Source organism: Lithobates pipiens, unplaced genomic scaffold (genome assembly GCF_037356315.1).
Source record: "Lithobates pipiens isolate NorthernLeopardFrog02 unplaced genomic scaffold, aLitPip1_a1.2 Scaffold_19, whole genome shotgun sequence".
Taxonomy (NCBI): Eukaryota; Metazoa; Chordata; class Amphibia; order Anura; family Ranidae; genus Lithobates; species Lithobates pipiens.
The window spans coordinates 468171565-468193884 of NW_027507764.1; the positions used below are offsets into that span (position 1 = coordinate 468171565).

The following is a 22320-nucleotide window of genomic DNA, read 5'->3' on the forward strand; positions in this document are numbered from 1 at the left end:
TTCAGAGGGCAGTAAGCATTACCTCCTGTCTAAAAGAGCCCTTACTGCCCTTTGATAAAATTTCCACTTGCAACAGCAGCATATGTACTTCAGAACCCAGCGACATGCTGCAAGAAGACCCCTGCTATCCATGTGAGCAGCAGACTGATAAGCCCCTGCCAAGTCACAGGTAGAGTAAGGCAATCAGTGGGAAGTACAATCTTTACTGATAGAACAGATCTAGCTGTGACTGTGTGGGGGGCATATTGGACTGTTGCTCATGCACAGGTAGCAGCAATCCTCTCTTCAGCGTGCCACTGGGGTGTGAAGTATATCTGCTGCTTTTGCAGGTGAAATTATTATCAAAGGACAATTCCACATCTATTCATCTATGGCATATAACCTTAGGCTTTGACAGAATTTTACAGATATATTTTTTCCACTAAACAACTAACTTTGCCAGGCTATAATACTGAAATATTCAGAATAAGACTACCAGCAGCTTTAAGTCCTAAATGAATGTGCTTGTCAGAGTTTTTTACTGACCAGCGAAAGTATGTCATATAGTGAAGATGTTATCACAGAAGTGTACCTGCTGTGCCTGGAGCCGGTGCTGTAGCTGGAGCCTTAACTGGTTTGGCTGGTTCTGCACCATTCCAGTGGGCCTCATTGTAGGCCGTGTCTGCATGCGCAGCATACCGTAGTTTGGACGCTGGCCCATAGGGTGGAAATTTGGATCAGGCATCTGAGCATAGCTGTTCTGAGTCATCTGCCCTTGGGTTGCATACGCATGGTTATAGAGAGGCGCTTTCTGATCCATCATTAGGTTTGAATCTTGATTAAGAAATGCATCTGGATCAATGGCCTGACTCTGAGAAAAGAAAAGAGAATAACATGTTCATAACTTAAAGAGGACCATTTATGGAAAAAAAAACACATGGTCATCATATAATATAGATTATTGGCATACCAATGTAAAGGGAATTGTGAAGAAAAAAAAAAAAAAAAGGTACATTATAACAATCTGAGATTCATGCCTCAGGCTGAATTCACACAGACTAGGCCAGAACGAATTGTAGTGGCAGGAATCAGATTCCTGCTTCAGCTCCTATTGGCTAGGTGCAGCTGACAGCCCCGTTCACTATAATGGTAGGTCGCTGGCAGCCGCAGCTATTCACTGCTGTCTGCACAGCCAGTGATCACCGCAGGTAATCGCTGGCTGTGTAGAGAGCCACAAATAGCTGCAGGCTGCCAGCAACCTACCATTATAGTGAACGGGGCTGGCGGCTGCACCTAGCCAATAATAGCTGAAGCAGGAGTCTGATTTCTGCCACTACAATTTGCACCAGGCCTACATTTGCTGGTGTGAATGTGTGAATGTAGCCAATATTTCTGAATCAAGGAGGACAGGAATTGCACTTATTAACGAGGTCTGAGCAAAATCAAATAGTGGAAGCTCCAGAATACACTGTACACATGAATGTGCACCACACGTGCCCCATACAGTGGCATAAGCTCCCTTGCTATGTATTTAATTCTTTTTTAAGGGAATCCATCAGGACAGAAATATAAAAGTATCTAATTTTTTCCCCAATTTTGGGGCCGTCATCCTAATCCTTGTTTTACCTCTTTGGAAGCCATTGACCCAGAACAGTAAGCACATAATTTGTGTATGCACATTGTTACAGCTATAGCAGTTAATAGCGACTCACAGTGATACAGCTTAACTACTCCTCCACCATCTCTGGTCAACTGTCTGCCCAGACTGGTGGGAAAAACTCGGTTTCACTTGTGTCTTCTGTCCTGGACATAATAATCCAGGCTACTGCCATTGAAGATACATTAATGAGGGGTTTGGCATTTTATTCATGTACTCTATGGGCAGCTACTGTACTAGCAAACACCTCAACTGCCCAGGCTTCAGTTGGACTATCAGAATTTTACCACAATCCTAGAGTCCTGTCGATCAGGTCTGTGTTCCAGAACGGAGTGCTGGAGTGCTTGTTCCAGCACCCGGCTCCAGCTCTATGCATGACGTGACTGTGGTGGAGTGATCTCCTGCTCCACAGAGTCTCTATAGTCCTGACAGCACCAATAGCAGAAGTACAGGACATAAAATTCTATGGAAAGTTGTCCACTGAGAGCAAAATTTTCCCCCCACCCCCACTGGGCACTACTGCTCCTCCACAACATCCCGGGCACTGTTGTGCCTCCTCACCTCCACTGGGTACTATTGCTCCTTCCCATTCTACACTGGACATTACTGTTTCCCCCACCATCTGTTCAACAGTTGTCCCCTACTACTTCCTGGACACTAGTGTTTCACCATTGGGAACTACTGTCACCCTTTCCCTGAGAACTACACCCTGGGCGTGTTTGGGGTCATGCACCCTCCTAATTGACAGCTATGGGATTGCCTGCACAGGGATGTATCCTTATGCGGGTATACATGGCCCTCACATGTGGCATCATACATGCCATGTGAAGGAGGCATTTTTGCTAACTGGTAACAAAGTGCATAAGACTGAAATTTGCAGCTGTATTCATATTTTTGTTTCTTTAAAGCTTACCTTCATATTCATGTGTGTTGCTTTTGGTTTTTTCACCAACTCAGAAAGGTTTAAGGATAGTTAAAAATGTCAATGGTACACTACAAAATAAACATACCTGACTGACTAGCTCTGGGATTCCAAGCGCTCTGTCAAGCTCCTCTAAGCCATCAAAATTTCTCAGTGCCATGTACAGCTGATCCAGAAGATTTCCCTCTTCTGTTGGAGATTCAGATGAAGGAGGCTGACAAAGCAACTCTTCAGGCGAACCGAACTGTTGTCTGGAAAACAACAATTTATCACAGTTTGTTAATATTAAAACAAACACAGATATATAGAAAGGACTTCTAAGCCTTGAGTCCTTTATACTGCTCATGACTTAAGCAGGATATACACACATACATTTTTTTTCATTCAACCAGTGAGTTGAACGAAACCCCCCTCCCCCAATAAACTCAGATCCCCATTCACACAATTAATGTGGAAGCAGGGATTTTACATGCTACGCTATTATATTATGACAGTGGGGACTCCCCACCTTTCCCCATCAGAATACACTGATCAGTGCTACAGCCATTGGCTGCACACACTCATTGAATGCTGGTTTTCCAGCAGGACCATTCAGTTTGAATACCCAGCTTTAGGGCAACAGAAGCAAATTAAGATCCTTTACCTGCTCTGATTGTTGAAAGAGGCTTGATCAATAGACAGAATACTGTCAGGCCAGGGTGCTGTTTGGTTGGGAGGTGCCTGTTGCTGGGTATATGGACCTCCAGTCATGTTCATATCCAGCTCAGAAGCTCCTAAAAAGTAAACATGGACAGTTACAATACACATTTCCAAACCAGAAAAGAACAATACATGGTCATTTCCAATAAGACAACCCATATCAATAGGCCATATAGAGCAGAGCAGAAAGACCATGTTTGTACTGCCAAAAGCAGTCACAGCCTACACGTCTCCATGCAGACAATATTTAAAATTAACTAAGGTCATGTAAGGCCACAATAAATAAATACTCAACTAGTGTCACTATAGTGGTACGCAAGCAGCATTAAGCATCAACTAAAAAGCCACCTATTTGGTTCAAATGTGCTGTCATAAACAGAAGTAAAAAAAAAAAAAAAAAAAAAAAAAAGAGAATACAAAAACCTCGCCTTATAAATTTATATAAGGTTTAGTAAACCACACAGCCCGATCCACCTTACCCATATTCATAACATTCGATTGCATCATAGGCCTGGGACATGTCTGACTATTCGGTCGCATAGGCATATTGGAGGTGGGGCTGCGAATCATGCCCTGCATGGGCCGGCTCATACTTGTGGTTGGACAGGTTGCCCTGACTCCTGAGGCCGGTGATCCCCACTCTGTTTGTAAAGATGGTCTAGGAGCATTACCACCCATCATTCCTGAAAGACAGCAATTTTTAAAATCTCATTAAATTGGTTATCAACAGGAGCAAGTACAGGAAAAAGTAGAAATAACATACACTGAAAGTGGCAGAAGACAAAAGGTCTTGATCACTTTATTTTAGCAGCCAACATTCTATGAATCACACTAAAAAAAGATCTCAATACTAATACAGGAGACCCAATCATGTTCATATCCATATTCCCCACATTGGCAGGCCCCGCCCACATATCCCACAGTGCAGGACCCGCCCACATTTTCCCACAATGGCAGGCCCTACCGACATTTCCAATAGTCACAGGCTTTGCCAACATTTCCAATTGACAGGCCCCATCCACATTTTTAGTAGTGACAGCTGACCCCCCCCCCCCCCCCCCAACATTTCAACACCCTATCAGTGCTACTTGACAAACTAGCAAGCTTTAAACCTAATGCCCCAAATATCTGACTGATTAATATTAGAAGACTTCATATGTACACATTTCAAAGTTTACCACCAACCAGGTGAAATAAAACCTACCAGGACTACCACTGCGCACACCTCCCTGCCCTCCCAGCATGGATTGGCTGTTCATCATCCCAGCTTGCTGCATGTTGGAGAATGGGCTGGTATTCCTCATTGGTTGGAAAGACCCTGCAGTGGTCTGGTTCTGTAAATTGATTTCTAGTGGTACATTCTGGTTTGGTAATATTCTCCCAAGTGGTAGCTGTGCTGCACGAGGGTTACTGAACACTGCAGAAACAAAAACAGGAAAAAGCTTAGATCATCATTGTCTGTACAGTAAGCAGTCTTGTTTTAACAAAGAACCAAACATGAGTACCAAAAGTATTAGGCCACACTGCTGCAACTTAAAGTCACACAATTTCCCCCCTGATTTTGCGGACGCGATTTCAGGGCATGCCTGTGTAAACTTGAGGTATATGGACCTCAACGCGCATGAAAATCGGACCAGAGTAATACAGGGACTACTTTGAAGTTGGCACGACTTTAAGTTGCACATATATGAATGGTTATCATGGGGAACGACTTGTCATACGACTTTGCAGTCCCAAGTCGTGAAAGGGGCCTAAAATAGCAAAATCACCCCAGAGGTGTATGTTGCATTGGGGCCTTAATTTTTGGATGCTGCTTTTATAAGACCACAAGAACACACAGCTTCTAATGAATGAATGTCATATGTAGTCATCTGTGGATCCAAAAACAATGAAAGCAGACCTATACTTTCCTTTTCAGCAATGTGATGTCCCCGAGTTCCCTGCCACCCTCTGAAATCTTCCAGGTATCAATCCCTGGTCGCTTCCACTGACCAGGTTGTAATGTTTTTCCTGCACATGTGCAGGAGTCCAGTTATCTCGGCAGGTAAAAAAAACTGTAATGCAGAAGAGACATAACATGTCCCTTCTGCATTGAAAATCCTGCCTGTTTGCAATTTTTAGTTTCTCCACTTCCACTTTAATTAAATACCAGGGTCCAAATCCTGAGAGGGTACATCTTTAATGTGATTTATATCAGCTCTAGTGTTTCAACCTTTCCTCTAGCTGTGGAAAGGTAGCTAATGGCAGAGCATCCTAAATTCAGGCTTCTGTACATCAGGGCTCTTTCTATGTACAGACAAGATCATCTAAAAAAAAAAAAAACACAACAGTGTGGTGTATGCTCTTCATATGTTATGGAAAATATAGGCTATCATGAGAGGTTCTCCTTTAGGTATAAGTATGAAAGCCATGGGACCCCATAATAATCTTGTATTAGGGCCCCACCATTTAGATTTAGGCTACCCTTTTTACATTAAGATCTCCAAGCGGACTCACTTATTTCTCATGTATGTCACAGCAGAAGATCCCTGTCTGCAGCCCCAGCAGTAGAAAGCAGCCGCTATGTTTGTGAATTCTGTGAACCATCACCTGATGTCATTACATTGATACAGATCACAGCCAGTAGCAATGGTGGTTAGAGATGGTCAAACCAAGTCTTGTACTTGCAGCCACTGACCTGTGACCTAGGTAAAATATCTTTTTCCAAATCTGCTAAATGATCTATGCTGTAATGAATGGACAGCACAACACTGGCAAACCATATAAAGAACTTTGGCCTCTGAATATAAAGACTAAAAATAAAAAGTTAACTGCAGAGCAATAATGAGAACTTGCGAAAGTTATGAGTCCTTGTGACCACACAGAGGTTTTCTAAAAATCTCGGTAGTTCTTCAGGCAGTGCGATGAATGTGTGCCAAATATAGAGCATAGTAAAGGCGGGCAGCTGTAATTCCATGTGGCACACTAATAAAAAGGTGGACAGACTTCTTCCCTGGCCACCCTTACACATCAACAAAAGAAGTGCAATTACATAGCTCGTGTGCTCAGCAAGCAGTTTCCCAGCTGCCATCCATGTCTCTGGGCATACAGCAGGGGGCGCTGGTTGTTTATACTGAAGAATTTCTTTAGAGCAAAACAGAAAACAAGCTTTTTGATTGTTGCAGAGGTGATCAGGAAAAGGAAATCCTTACAAGAAGGTCTGTGACTTACTAGTCTGCTGCATCCGGAGGACTCTCTGCCGCTGTACTCCAGGAGGTAGAGCTGTGCCATTATCACCAGCGATCTGCATCAGGTCATTGATGATAGCTTGCTTATCAACAGAGTTGGCATCAGGCCGAGTGTCTGGATAACTCAGCTGGTTCATCTGGCTGTTCTGCAAGTCATCCAGAATCTCATCCAAGTTGTCCAAGTCAGAACTGCCGGACAAAAGCTAGAAAAAGACAAAAGCAAGTGTCATAAATGTTACTTGTAAAATGTCTCACATATAACAAATTGTATAGGTTCCTAGGGTAGGAATATGAGGTCTTATAAGGATGCTGAACAATTCAATATAATAATGTCAGAACACTTTGTTGAATAATGACTTTTTAAATCAACATACACAAGATCATTTAAAGGAACAGTTCCTTTAAAAGTGCCATTTTAATTTCACTCAACGCGGGTTTGAAAAACGTGTGACTTCATTTGAAATCGCACAAAGATACATTTCAGTGCAACTTTAGATGCGGCTTGGCTGACATCTGTGCGACTTCATGCACAGATGTCTATGCAAGTCGCACCTTAAATTGTCAAAAGTAGTGCAGGAATTACTTTTTCAAATCGGTGCGGCACCGCAAAGTCGGCGTAGCTCCGACTAGAATAATTCCATTGCGGACAATAGGGTGCGACTTGTCATGCAATTTGGGCCTGTCAAATGGCATCCCTGTGAACTGGGGCTTGGTTTGGACGGTGCCAAGTTGGATCACACTTTGTGGCTTCTTTCATCCGTGAGACATTTAATGGTGAAAGACATTTTTAGCTTCAAACCCAGGGCTGCCTACTGGGCACAAATATAGCAGAGAAATTTCACCTTAATTTTTGGGATATTTCACCGATTTTAAGGGTGCATTCACACCTGTGAAAGCTTCCGCACTGCAATTAGGATGTAAGAACCCCAGCAGTGGCTGCCATAATAAGTTAAAGGCAGTCCCATTGAAAGCACAGGGAGGCTGCCTCCTGCAGCTAACCGTGGGAACCCTGGCTGGGGTTCTTGTATTTAATGGCAATGCAGAAGCTTTCACCAGTGTGAACGCACTTTAAACTGTACAGTAGGAGAGTAAAGAAGGGCTAACATTTCAAAAGCTTCCTGATGAATTGGCTGAAATGTGAGCCAATGGTGGTCCTTTCTGTGCCACCTGGCTTGACAAACTGCCATTGAAAAAGCAAAGAAGCTGGATGGAAAATTGTTGGCTGAACAGTGACTGCATCCAATCCGAAGCAGTCACTGTTCAGATATTTAGACAGCTGCGGGTGATGTGTCTTTCAGAATAAAATATCTGGTAGTGTATGAAGAAATCTATTCGATTTCTAAGCCTGCTACCCAAAAGGGCGACATCTATTTATGCTTGGCTAGAGTACCCTATGAAGGCAAAGGAAGTAGGTCAAGTAAATAACAGATCAAAAATAAAAAATAAAACACAAAGTCAACATTAATTTACAGTGGTAGTCTTGGTCAGACTGACCCTTTAATGTATACCAGAAAGGAGGTACTTTAAGTTTTACAATATTCCACAGATTGAAAAAATCAGTGTAAATAGTAAAAACGCTAAACACCATCCATGTCTTCTATATGCACAATTCTAGCTCTGGTGGCAGTTACTGTGCATTTTCTGCTACCTGCGTGTTCCTGCAAGTCGCAGCTTTTTTATGCTCCTCTGAGATATGCAAAGCGAGGATGTTGTTGTATTACTATATTACCAGTAAAATGCAGCAGTCTAATGCTATGCTTTGTAATCCGTGACAGCAAAAGGCTTGGGGTTAAATTGATGGCATTTGTTACCTAACAGAATAAAATGCACATTTTTAGGACATGTTCGGTTTATTTGTCTAGTATTGTGAAGAAACGCAAATGATTTCAAAAGTTTCTCTCTCCAATTATCTAATAAGCGGCATTGTCAGAAAGTGAAACATATCTTTGAGTGCCAGTTCACACTTTTCAGGCAACTTAGAATGGTTCCATAGTACAGAACAGAGCGCGACTTGTCAGGTGGAGCGACTCAAGTTGCTCCGACTTAGAAAAAGGTTCCTGTACTACTTTGGGTCGACTTCAGGGCGACTTGCATTGACTTCCATACAGAAGTCATTTTGCATGCCAGCTCTGAAGACATGTGCAGATAGCCTTGCAAAGTCGCGCTGCAAGTCGGGCTGCCACTGTGTGAACCGGAACTAAATATTGGGGTTCATATTCCAATTAGATGCAGTTGTCAGTCTAATACCAAACTCGACAATTGCAACAGATCTGAGCATTACAATTTTGATCATCTAGGATGACAGAGAGTAGAAGTTAGTTGCGCTTGTTGACTTGTTCTGTAATGTTAAAGACCCTTCACAGCTCATCCACGTAGCTTCTTCTGTTCAGCTTGGATAACCTGTAAACCGTCTCCGAACAAGTCCACTTACTATGAGCTATACCTAGACCTGGGTAAATGAGAAGACATGTAAACAGATCCCCAAAATTGACGTCTTCGTTCTAAATTTTCTTCCATCTTGTGATATGATGTGAACCTAAATAGACTTGGGTGCGAGTGGATGCCCTCCCATACATATACACCTGAAGGTGGCCTAAGGGAAGCTAGTACCATGTTGCCATTATACACACACACACACACACACACACACACACACACACACACACACTCCTGGGTGAAATGCTGGGATGCACGCTGTGCAGCTAAAAGCTCTGAATGCAGGGGGCCTTTAGTAGGTAAAGCTTCAGTAACATGCTTTGGAGGTAAACAGATCCTGGATGCACAGAATGTTATTTGGTCTAAACACCACTAAACTAACATCACTCAAATGCAGGTAAATGCTGAGTTTCAGGCCCCATTGACACCTGGGCGTTTTAGGATCACAGCGACTCTGCCCACAATCTCAAAATGCACTGCAACCCAAAGATGCATGTTCACATGCCATTATTTTCAACGGCATCTAAAACGCAGTGCGATTTTGCCACAATTGTCACTTTATTGCCAGGCAATCTTGGCAAATTGCATCACGTGAAGTTTGACGCCCAAAAGAAGCTTCTGTGCTTTTTTTGCGGCAAAATCGCACCACGTTTTTGGTGCCATTGAAATTAGTGGCACCCGAACCTACGTTTTACAATTGTAGGGCATTTTGAGATCGCGGGCAGAATCACAGTGAATCTGCTGCAATCCCCAAACGCCCTGGTGTGAACGGGGCCTAAATGACATGATTGAAAAATTATTACATGCCTTTATATGCTTTTAGAAAGGTCCTCTAAGATGCAGGTTTGACACCGCTAGTGTGAATGAGGCCCCAGGGGAGCTGAACTCAAATCTGTGCCAAAAAAGGCATGCAGAGGACAAAGAAATAGTCTCCAGTATATTCAGGGGTCTCTCTGCAGCGGATCCTTCCCTATTACTGACTTACGATGACTTGTACTGTGCGGCTAATTTACCAAAGGATTTGATTATATGAAAAGCAAACCCCTGCTTACTTATTTAATCTGCACTTAACTGGACAACTGAGGTGAATATTCACACTATTTATTGTGCAAGCATAGCCAACAGCTTTAGTAAATCAGCTTGTTTGTGTCGAGGCGGCCATCTTGGTAGAGGCACGTTTTTGAGTTCCAATGTAAAAATCTCCAGAAAAGACAACAGCGAGCAACAGAGCAGTGAAATCACAAAATTTTACTCCAAATCTGCTGACACCAGCAGTGCCTTCGATCTCACACTGCATATATACACTAGGATGAGGACATAGAAATCGTTGGGATGTTTTCACCCAACATACCACACTCCCCAGACACGTTTCACCCCTAAGGGCTTGCTCACAGGGATTACAGTCAGGTGAGAATGTAGTCACAGGAGTACCTAGGCACACTCATATCAGTAAGTGTTGTTGGAGCAAGGCTCCGCCACTGTGAAAACATAGGAGAAAATGGAACAGGATTCACCTTTAGGCTTCATTCCAGGTTCTCCAATCTAGACTACTGTTTCTGAGCAGAGAAAGCTGCATTGTTGGTGCCCTCTAAATTCAGTAAATCTTAGGGCCTGGAGCTTGAAGGTTTTAAAGTGTCTTGGGTGGGATGGATCCTTCAAATCCTGTGTCCAGGACTTAAAGGACAGCCTGTGTGAGTACACAGGTGTGCAGGGTTGTTATATACACAAGCCTGTGGATAGCTCAGTGATCCCAGTTTGGAGATCGCTCTCATGTTGGAGACAGGAGGTCTCACCCAGGGGTCAAGAGACAGCTCTTGTCCCAGGAGTCAGGTTGGCTCCTATCGGGGTGTCTGGAGAACCCCTATCCAGAGGCCAGGAGTAGACCGCGCAGTAGGGTGCTGCAACTAAAGGTTGAGCGCACCGAGAGAACCAGGAGAGTTCAACAATACAGTCGGAGGAACAGGTAAGAAGAGAAGTGGGGCATTTTTAGTTGACTGTTGTTGATAATGATGGAAACCCCTACGTGGGCAACTGATATGTAAACTATTCCGTTCTGTTAAATAAAAGTGGCCTGCCACACCCTAAAAGACAGCTTGGCCTGGCATAGCTCATTGGAAAACGCATCTGCCATATAAATACAATCACCCAAAAGCCAGAGATTTTGGTGCAGCTTTGCAATTTTTAAAGCAACACAATAAGTGGGTTATTTGCATGGGGCCCTGCTTTAACACTTATGGGCATTACATAAAATACAATAAACTATGCACATTGTTAACCTTCGATGGTACAGAGGCACACAGAGATGAAGACTAGATGGAAGCAGAGAGATCTCTATCCTAGCTGTGATGTGCCAGGGAGATGGCACCTATCTGAAGCACTGACGTCAGCAAGTCACACACAGCTTTTCATGAGAACACGGCATCTGACGAGGAAGAGAAAATATTGGGATGTACAGCATCTAGGTCATCCAGGGACAGGTATTCAACCACAAGACACACGGAAGTGACAACGATTACAATTAATGTGCCCTAGATCCCATAATAAGAGAAGAGGGGACATGGCCAGCAAATCAAGAGCCGTATGATGAAGAGGCAGCATGAATAACTCCGACTCACTTAAACACCTAGCATCACATTTCCATTCATAAATCTAATCCTGACACGGGCCTGGAGGCACGGCACACTACTGCGGCGGTACAGGAAGTGTTAACAGTGGCAATCTGCCTCCTCTGTGTAAGCTTTTCTTGGCTCTGCCCTTGGATAAACAGTGAACCTGCTAAACAGCAAGAAGTCTTTTTAAAACACAACCAGCTGTAATGTGGACCGCCCAGTCCAAGTAACGTCTCTCAATTAAACAGACGCACAAAGCCCACAATGACTGCATGAAATGCAAAAGAAACAGCCAAGTGGTCCAGATGGCATTGCAGCCCCCATATCACCCAAACATTATTTTTGTCACATAAGGAGAAATCATCATTACAGCTTAATCATACAAAACAGCTTAAAATAACTGCAATGCTCACAGCTAAACAGAGCGGCTGATAGGAGAACGGCAACTCGAAATTATGTACACCTAAATCAGGGAAGACGGCGATCACCTACCATACCACACAGAAAACAGCCAAGCCACAGAATTCCAATTCTCTGACATTTTTAGGTCTGATCTATTGCTCTGTATAAACAAATAACCAATTAACAACCAAAATTGTATATATCAGCTGTACTCCATACTGGAAATAAACCCCGCTCTGTGGGAGCCTCTACTGCAAGGGTTAAATGCATGTTAAGACTAGGCGGAGCCTGGCTCCGGAAGGCTTCTTCCATCCATACAACTGGGTCCACTGATGTTGCTCTTACCCACGGCCACACACCACCCTCCTCTACATATAATGCAGAGTTCATAGCCCTGCATTGTACATGGTGATGCTGAGGGCCCATCCACAGACTAAACTGGCTAGAGCAGGGAGTATGGCTCAGTAATACAACCTCTTCAGATACCCCTAGAACTAATGGCCATTTAACCATTGCAGTGCTGGGGTTGCCCACTGCAAGGGTTTTTTTTTTTTTTTAAACAATCCCAGGAGTTCAGCCTTATGGAGCATTAGCTACCTTACCTGGTTGTCTGTGTCTCTCTGTTTCTCTATCTATATAAAAATATTAGAGCTAGAGGTCGACCGATATGGGTTTTTCTCTGGCGAATGCCGATATTTAGAAATCGCGGCGGCCGATGGCCGATATATGATTCCGATTTTTTAGGCCAATATGTCAGGCCGATTTTTTTTTCCCCTTCATCTCATAAAATCTAAGTTAGACACCTTTCACACTGGGGCGGTTTTCAGGCGCTTTTGGGCTAAAAATAGTGCCTGTAAATTGCCTTCAAAACGGCTCCCCTGCAGTCTGCGTGAAAGCCCGAGTGCTTTCATAATGAGGAGATGCGCTGGCAGCACGTTAAAAAAGTCCTGCAAGCAGCATCTTTGGAGCGGTGTATACCACTCCTCCACCACTCCTGCCCATTGAAATGAATAGGCACCACTGCTGAAGCGCCTGCAATGCGATTCGGCAGCAGCGCTTCACAAGCGCATTTAACCCCTTCCTCGGCCACTAGCTGGGTTATAAGTGCCCCGCTAGCAGCCGAATAGCGCCGCAAAAATTACGTTAAAGCGCTGCTAAAACTAGCAGCGTTTTACCGTCAACGCCTGCCCGCTCCAGTGTGAAAGCAGCCTTCAGTAATAAGCGATACAGAAAATTTGTTACATTTATTAAACAAACCTCCAATCAGTTCACTTGTATGTATAATTTAGATTAACAAAAAAAAAATATATATATATATATATATATATATATATATATATATATATATATATATATATATATATATATATATATATATATATATTTATATATTAACAAAAACAGGTACTCAAAACTTTTGGACAAAAAAAAAGGTCTAACTTTACTGTTTTTTTTTTTTTTTTTAATCGGTGCGTAAAAAACCGCGTCACATAAAATATTGCAACAACCACTATTTTATTCCCGAAAGTCTCTGCTAAAAAAATATATATAATTTTTGGGGGTTCCACGTGATTTTCTAGCAGAAAATACAGGATTTTTACTTGAAAGCAACAAGTGTCAGAAAAGATTTAGTCTTTAAAATGGTTAAACTGAGAACTTCTACACACAGAGCTCAGTTCATTGAAGAAGAAACATTGTATCTCTTTGCTCTTTTCTTGGCAGACTGCCCAGAGAGGAGGAAAGTCGCTTCACTGAAGACTCAGGCAACTTTCATTGACTTCTATTACAGAAGTCTTTTGCAAGTCGCAGTGAACATATAATCGGCTTTTTATCAGCACAATCGGCCAATGCCGATTAATTAAAAAATGCCAAATATCGGCCAATATATCGGTCGACCTCTAATTAGAGCTGCACGTTTCTGCCCAAAATGAGAATCACAATGTTTTTTGCTAGGAATAAAAAGATCACAATTCTCGCGACATAAAATCTTTTACACGATATAAGAAAAAAATGGGCTAACTACTGGTTAGGTTTTTTTCTTTTCTTCATTCATTAAAGTAATTTTTGCAAAAAAAATAAATGCATTTGAAAGACCACTGTGCAAATACAGTGTGACATAAAATATTGCAACCATAATTTTCTTCTCTAGGGTGTCTACTAAAAATACATATATAACATTTTTGGGATTCTAAGTAATTTTCTAGCAAAAAATTATTTTAAAGGGATTGTAAAGTGAATTTTTTTTTTTTTTTTAAAATAACAAACATGTTATACTTGCCTCCACTGTGCAGCTCGTTTTGCACAGAGTGGCCCCGAACCTGCTCTTCTGGGGTCCCTCAGCGGCTGTCTCTGCCTCCTCCCGCAGGTGCTTCTCGCGTTCATGCGAGCTCCTTCGCATGGTGAGAAGCACCTGCGGGCGCGCTCCCGTGATACAGCCGGCGGCTATAGCTGTTCGCTGTATCACACGGCCCCGCCCCGGCGCTCCGCGTCAGTGTATGTGATTGACAGCAGCGCGAGCCAATGGCTGCGCTGCTTTCCATCCACTCCAGCCAATCAGTGGCCAGGCTGAACGGTGGGAAAGGACGTCGGGGGACGAGGGCGGGACTTTCAAGGGGTGAGGTAAGTAAAACGGGGGCACTGGGGGCGCCGGCACTGTCAGATGTTTTTTCACCTTAATGCATAGAATGCATTAAGGTGAAAAAACATTTACCTTTACAACCCCTTTAACTTGAAACCAACCAACAAATGTCAGAACTTTCCTCACTTACACAAAGTCTAATCCATTGACAAATTGTTACAATGTTTATACTTAAAGCGGGAGTCCGGCTTTTTTTTTTTTTTTTTAAAAGCCAGCAGCTACAAATACTGCAGCTGCTGACTTTTAAAATAATGACACTTACCTGTCCAGCGCGCCCGCGATGTCGGCACCCGAAGCCGATCTCTCGATCCATCTTGGGTATGGGAATCAGGAAGTGGAGCCTTTCGGCTTCATTTCCCGGTTCCCTACCGCGCATGCTCGAGACGCGCTGCACAATAAGGATGGTCCCCGCTGTCGCTGGGATCCGTGTGTTTCCCAGCAGGCCTAAGATCACAGCCTGTAGAATGACATGTGGCATCCCCTGTATGTTTTTCTCATATGAACACACCGTCTGAAAGACCCAGTGCTGTTTACTAAAGCTACCCCATTAGTAGGTTGACACAAGGACATTTTAGGAACATGGATTATTTGCACTTTTTTTTTTTTTTTTACCTAAAATTGTTTTTCAATTAACTAAAGTCAACAATGACACATTTAAATGAAACAGCAACCAAACAGAGGACCACATTGTCTTCTGAGGGCCACAAGAACAGAAAGACACGGATGGCACTTTGGAAGTGGCATAAAAAATAAAAAAGTAGAACATTTTTTCTGCATAGAACTGTAATGGAATGCAGCCGAAATGCATCAAAGAAGCACATTCAGATTGTGTTTCTGTGGTATGAACCGGTCCTAAAAGCATATTTCTACCAACAGGCAACATGCAAAGATTTCACCTTGCTTCTAACAATCTTTTTCCATCACATAATGCATTGTATTAAAGTACTGCATTCTGCATTTGGGGTGTGTTGCTCTGCATACAAATAATAGAATAGGTTTCTTCCAAAAGGCAGAAAAGACACCAAAACATATACTGCCAACTGTCTTGTATAGTAAAAATGAGCCCTAAAAAAGGAAAAACCTCAAACCAGGATGTGCTGGTGTATTGGGACGATATTATTTATGCATTATTTCCACTGATACAAGCTAGGATCATGTAAACCTTTGCTGCTGAAATGCAAGTCAGCAACCTAGAGCAGTGTTGGCGAACCTTGGCACCCCAGATGTTTTGGAACTACATTTCCCATGATGCTCAACAGCACTGCAGAGTGCATGGGCATCGTGGGAAATGTAGTTCTAAAACATCTTGGGTGCCAAGGTTCGCCATTACTGGCCTAGACCCATTAAGAGCCAGGCAACTAATATGGTCCCCATCAAGACACATGCTCAGTTAGTGGATGATAATGTTTGGTCTTATTAAGGAAATGCTATCCATTCTAGAGGGAAACGGAACATCTCTGCAATGCCTGCTGTAGGAAAACTGTGCCAAGAACAAAAAGAGGAAACAATGGTTAAGAGAAAGAAAGTACAAGCTACTTCACAGAGAACAAAACTAAAGCCTACTACACACGGGCCGAATATCGGGTGGCATCGGTTGGTGCAAAAGAAACCAACTGACATTTGGCCCGTGTCTATGGCAGCTGGTCTGACAAAAGCCGGACAGTTTTGGTGGAAGTGTCGTGACAACCGATCAGCGCTCTTAGCCAATGACTGAGCGAAAAAAACACAGACAAAAAACAAACAAACGGGTGTGAACAAAAAGTATTAGGCAGCCCATAGATAGAATACATTTTTTCATTCAACCAGCGAGTCTAAAACAATTCTAAGGTGGTATTTTATCTTAATGCTTTCTGTTCACCTTAAAAAGGGAAGTTCCACTGATCATCCTCCTCCCACTCACTTTTGCCAATTTATTCATTTATTTAAAGGAGTGGGTACCTAAATCTAGCAGGTACCCATTTCCACTTCCGCTTGGATCGCCTACCCCCCTCCCTCCCTGCAACCTCCGGACACATGTCCCATGAGGTTGCAGGACCATTCACAAAGTGCAGGGCAGTGGAGAGCCAGCTGTAAAGCCACAGGGACTCCCCGCCAGCTTCCTACAAGACTGAAGATCCTCTTTAAGGTAAAAATCCTTCCAATGCCTGTCTTGTATGCAGCACTGCTGCTCCCTTTTCCTGGTCTCACAGCAAACAGTAAAAGCAGCAGGGGCCATTGGCTACTATTGCTGTCAGTCAAATCCTGTGAGGAGAGTGTGGGGGCGTGACCAAGTCAATGGACGTACTCAGCCCAGCTAGGGAGCATGTCTCCAAGGGTGCCCACTCAGCACATGGGTTCCTGTGGGGGCACTCACGGGAAAGGAGGGGCCGCTGTGGGGGACTAAGCATTACATTTTATTTTTTACTTTACACAAATGCCTTTACAAATCACTTTAATTGCAAAATAATTCTTACAAAAAAAAAAAAAAAAAAAAAAAAGGTGACCAGTTTATACTTGAGAACCTGTCAGGTTTGAAGTGAGCTGTAGAGTGATCCCACTTCATGCCCATATTAACCAGCAGAAGAAATGTAAAGAAGGCTTCCATCTCTACAAAACAATCCAAAAATCTGGAGCGGTCTCCAGGCTGTTTTGGGGTACTGGGCATGAAGGCATTCACCTCTCATACCAGCGCCATCACCCCAGAAGCTGCATGAGCTGAACTGTTCTTCTTAGCACCGTCCAGGTTGAGATGTTACTACCAGTTGTGTGTAAGCTGTGAGGACAATACTCCAGGACACCAGCGTTTATGTACTCTGCAGACTCGAATCTGAATTTCTCGGAAATGTTTTTTTGATCAGCTGGAAACTAATTTAGCATGTTAACCAATAGTTTGGTAGCTCTGGTGAAGTAAACACACATTTAGAAATCAATGCTTGCTACTGTACAACAATACTTATCAAGGTTACCATTGCCTCGTCCTTCTGGCAGTATTGCCAGTTACTCAGTTCTGCAGTTTTATGGTAGGTAAAGAATAACCTGTGGCTATGAATAACCTTGAAAAAAAGAAAACCATGGTCTGAAACCCATTACTGCAAGTACACAGAGCACGATAAAAGTGAAGTTGTGTCTCAGGCGTTTGTTGTGTCTTGCTGGGAAGGAATGGTCCCCTGACCAAATTGATGCATTTCAGTTTCATTCTGAACATGAATAAGCAGTGCTGAAGCTTTCTGAAAGCCTGATAACAGCGGCTAAAGGATGAACTCCAAAAAACTAAAAAGTCCTACCTTCCACTGGGGCTGTACCCGCATGGCAAGGGTAAACGTCTCATTTAGGACTACAAAACCATTAAATGCAGTTTTACTGATCTGATCCCCGTAGGCTTCTACATGCTTCTAGACTGATCCCCTTTTCCCGTGTTTCTGTAGCCCAAGGTCCTGTTCACACCGCCATTGAAAGCAAGAGTTTGAGGCGCCTTTTAATGCTCCTCAAACTCCTATGTAATTGAAAATATGGACAGCATACAGTTCTGTTCACATTATCAAAACATAACGTTAGGGTGTTGTCGCTTCAGAACTGAAGATTTAGGTTGAGTTTGAAGGAGTTGAAGCATTTCAACTCCTTCCATTCAAGTCTATGGTAACGTGCCGCAAATGCATTGGCATAGCATTTGCAGTGTGTGGCTATGGCGTGTTCATAATAGTTTATGAAAAAAATTAAAAACAATAGGTGTTTCTGGGGTGGTTTCAACGTGTCTTTAGCACACGTCAAACACACCAAAAATGCACATAGGGCACTTGGGAGTGTTATTATAATCACACAAATCAAACGCACCTATTAACGCTATATATGCGATTGGCAAGAGTCAGCATTTTGAGTCAATTGTGAAGAAGCCCTAAAGCTGCCCATACATTAGACAATTTTTTTTTTTTCAACCAGTGGATTGAACGAAAAAAAAGAAAAGAATATTGAGCAGACTTCCCCATCTACACATTCAATGTGGATGGGGGAATCCTCTCCACTGAGTTACTGTATTCCGATAGCTGGGAGGCTTCCCCGTCATCAGAATCTGAAATGCTGATCAAGTGGCTAAATTCTGACAGTGGTTGTACAGAAGTTAACCAGTAGAGCGACTTCTGTTTAACTGCAGTGCCCGTACATAATGAGAGATTCAGCCAATCCTTAAGGTACCAGACAAATTTTGATCCATGTATGGCTAGCCTAATGTTCGCTGACGTCATTAAAACTAATGCAGGGACAACAATGGATGTGAAGACACTGAAGAAGTGGAGGGGAGCACCATTTGAAGGATATTTATGCTTTTATACCATTAGAGATTTAGTAATACAATTACCATTATAATAATAAAAATGCAATTCTACTACGGATTGTTTATGGTTAACCACTTGCTTACTGGCACTTAAACCCCCCTCCTGCCCAGACCAATTTTCAGCGCTGATGCAATTTGAATGACAATTGTGCGGTCATACAACACTGTACCCAAATGAAATTTTTGCATTTTTTCCCCCCACAAATAGAGCTGTCTTTTGGTGGTATTTGATCACCTCTGCGGTTCTTATTTTTGTTAAAAAAAAAAAAAAATTTATATTTTGTTATAAAATTTTGCAAACAGCTGTTATTTGTTCTTCATTGATGTACGCTGATGAACGTGCACTGATGGGCTGCATTGATGGGCACCGATAAGGCAGCACTGGTGGGCACTGAGAGGTGACACAGAGATGGCACTGATGGGTGACACTTCAGGGCATTGATAGGTGGCACTGATGGGTGGTAATAATAAGCACTGAGGGGTGGCAATGCTAGGTAGCACTGATGAGGCACCAATTGGCACCGCTGGTGGGCATTGATAGGTGGCACTTGTGGGCACTGGCAGGTGGTAATTGTGGGCACAGATGAGGCAGATGTGCCTCCTTCCTCTTCGGGACCAATGTCCCTTCCACATAAGTCAGTAATCGGCTTCTTTTTCTCCTCATGCTGTCAACATGAGGATGAAAAAAAATTAAAAATGACTGAGCTTTTGTTTACATCACATGATCAGCTGATCACATGGTAAGGAGCCGCGATTGGACCCTTACTTGGATCTGTGATCACCAGAGTCTCAGTGACTCAGTGATCACAGCGCAGGGGGCACACATGGAGCGTGCAAAGGGGAGAATGTCATATGACGGTCCGTGCTGTGGCCATCATTTGGCTATAGCCAGGACGCCAAATGGTTAAAAAAATGATACCGTATATACTCGAGTATAAGCCGAGATTTTCAGCCTCTTTTTTGAGGCTGAAAGTGCCCCCCTCGGCTTATACTCGAGTCATCGCTGTCTGCCCGCTCGATCAGCGTGTCGAGCAGACAGACAGCGGCCATTCTATTCAAAAGCCGCGCCTCCGGCTCCGCCTTCGCCTGTGATAGGCGGAACACTGAATTTCCCAGCAGCCTGTGTTCCGCCTATCACGGACATCGTATCATCCTCGTACTACGGACGAGGATGATACGACGTCTGTGATAGGCGGAACACAGGCTGCTGGGAAATTCAGTGTTCCGCCTATCACAGGCGAAGGCGGCGGCGCAGCTTTTGAACTTTACAATGGCCGCCGACGAAGAGGGCACGGGACGGAGGCAAGGGAAGGCACGGCACGGGACGGCACGGGACGGGACGGGACGGCGGCGGCAAGGCACGGCACGACACGGGACGGATGCAAGGAGGCAAGTCACGGCACGGGACGGAGGCAAGGAGGCAAGGCACGGGACGGAGGCTCGGGACAAAGGTAGGCTGGACACACACACACACACACACACACACACACACACACACACACACACACACACACACACACACGGATGGAGACACACACAGGGATGGATGGATGGATGGAGACACACACAGGGATGGATGGATGGATGGATGGAGACACACACACACACAGGGATGGATGGATGGATGGAGACACACACACACAGGGATGGATGGATGGATGGAGACACACACACACAGGGATGGATGGATGGATGGACACACACACACACAGGGATGGATGGACGGACACACAGGGATGGACGGACACACAGGGATGGACGGACACACAGGGATGGACGGACACACAGGGATGGACGGACACACACACAGGGATGGACAGGCATGTCTCACCCTCGGCTTATACACGAGTCAATAAGTTTGCCAGTTTTTTGGGGGGTAAATTGGGGGCCTCGGCTTATATTCGGGTCGGCCTATACTCGAGTATATACGGTATGTCCAATCTCAGCTTTCTATAAGCTGCACTGGTCTGGAACTAGGTATGGGCTTTGCATTCCTAAAGGCAATTTTTTTTTTTTTACATTCCCATTGCACCAGATTACTACTTTTTATAGCATACATTAAATCAGGCTCCCAAACAGGGTTCTTCAAAACCCTAGGGTTCCTCCAGAGGATGTGAGGGGTTCCTTGGACAAGGGCAGATTTGTATCTCAACTACAATGACTACCAACGTAATGGGGTAATTTTCCATTAGCATGCAATGTATGGGGTCACTCCTCCACTGACCACCAATGTAAGAGGAAACAATTTTCAGTCTGCGTTTTCTTTTATTGCCATTATTATTTATTTAAAAATTATCCTTATATAGCAGGGGGATGCTGTGAATGATCTGCTTGGGGCATCAAATATTTTAGGCATGCTACCATAATTTAAAATGAATAATTTTACAAATTACCATTCACGTTAAAGTACCATGAGATTTAGATTTACTAACTTTAGGAAGGGGTTCCCCAAGACCTAAATATTATTTCTATGGGCTGCTTCAGGGTAAAGAGGTAGAGAAAGGTTGCATTAGATACACAGCCTCATATAATGCATATGAATGTGACACAGTGTAAGCCATGCCAATATAAACACTGTGTTCACGTAAAACCCGTAAACCCTATAAACTGCGAGCCAAAGCCAGTGGTGCTGCTGCCTTGGGTGGCTTACATCTCCTCTGATGTAATTTGCACCAGATTCCTCCAATAGTTTGCCACTTACCTCCAATACTCATTTTACATGGAGGCCCTAAATCCCTCATTGGAATCTAACACTTAAGGCAGTATGGAGAGCAGTGTGGCTACACAACCTCACCAACATTATCCTTTGGCTTCCTGACCAACACCAAGGGCAAGGTAGGGGCTTTCCTACAATTACAAAGTAACTATGTTGCCATTTTAGATATAATCTTAGAGAAATAGGTAGAAGATTCTAAAAGAAAGTTTGACTTTAACCCCTGCAGTACTGAACACGGCACAGACCCATGCAGTAGGACGGCATTCGCTCTGAGTTTCTCTCTCGTTTTCTGAGTTTCAGGAAACTGCTCTGAAATTAGTCATATCCAAAGTTTGTTTACCAAGTACCGTATTTTTAGGCTTATTCGTTTGAACACTATTAAGCTGCATTACAGTTCTCTCTGATCTGCCTGGTTTTCACAGGGTGGACATCGGAGATGAAAAATATTTTAGTAGCCAGCAAATATAAGAGTGAATAGATTTTGCCATTAGCAGGTTCATAGTTTTATGCCTGCTGGAGTACATGAGGGCATCTAGCTGCTGCCCCCCCATGCAGTGTTTTATTGCACCTGGGACGTATGGGTGCAATGTCCAGCTCCACTGTCAAAGTCTATGGCAGGCTCTGGCAGGCTGTGGCTGGACGCTGTACCAAGTGGTGCTTCTATTTGGGGCCATAGGGCAGAAAAACTAAATAAAATGACAGTGCAACTAAACCCAGGACCCTACATTC

The 22320-nt window shown here is 43.6% G+C and overlaps 1 protein-coding gene across 4 annotated transcripts in view; it reads right to left on the bottom strand.

The window, feature by feature from the left end:
- The window catches only part of NCOA2 (nuclear receptor coactivator 2), a 347064-nt gene that overhangs the window by 31196 nt on the left and 293548 nt on the right, over positions 1 to 22320 (bottom strand). For all 4 annotated transcript variants that reach the window (XM_077492850.1, XM_077492851.1, XM_077492852.1 and 1 more), the window contains 6 exons: positions 6468 to 6687; positions 4462 to 4674; positions 3737 to 3940; positions 3202 to 3331; positions 2647 to 2809; positions 572 to 850 (listed from right to left, as the gene is read on the bottom strand). In XM_077492850.1, coding sequence (XP_077348976.1) covers positions 572 to 850; positions 2647 to 2809; positions 3202 to 3331; positions 3737 to 3940; positions 4462 to 4674; positions 6468 to 6687 — 1209 coding nt within the window. The remainder of the gene's footprint in view (positions 1 to 571; positions 851 to 2646; positions 2810 to 3201; positions 3332 to 3736; positions 3941 to 4461; positions 4675 to 6467; positions 6688 to 22320) is intronic.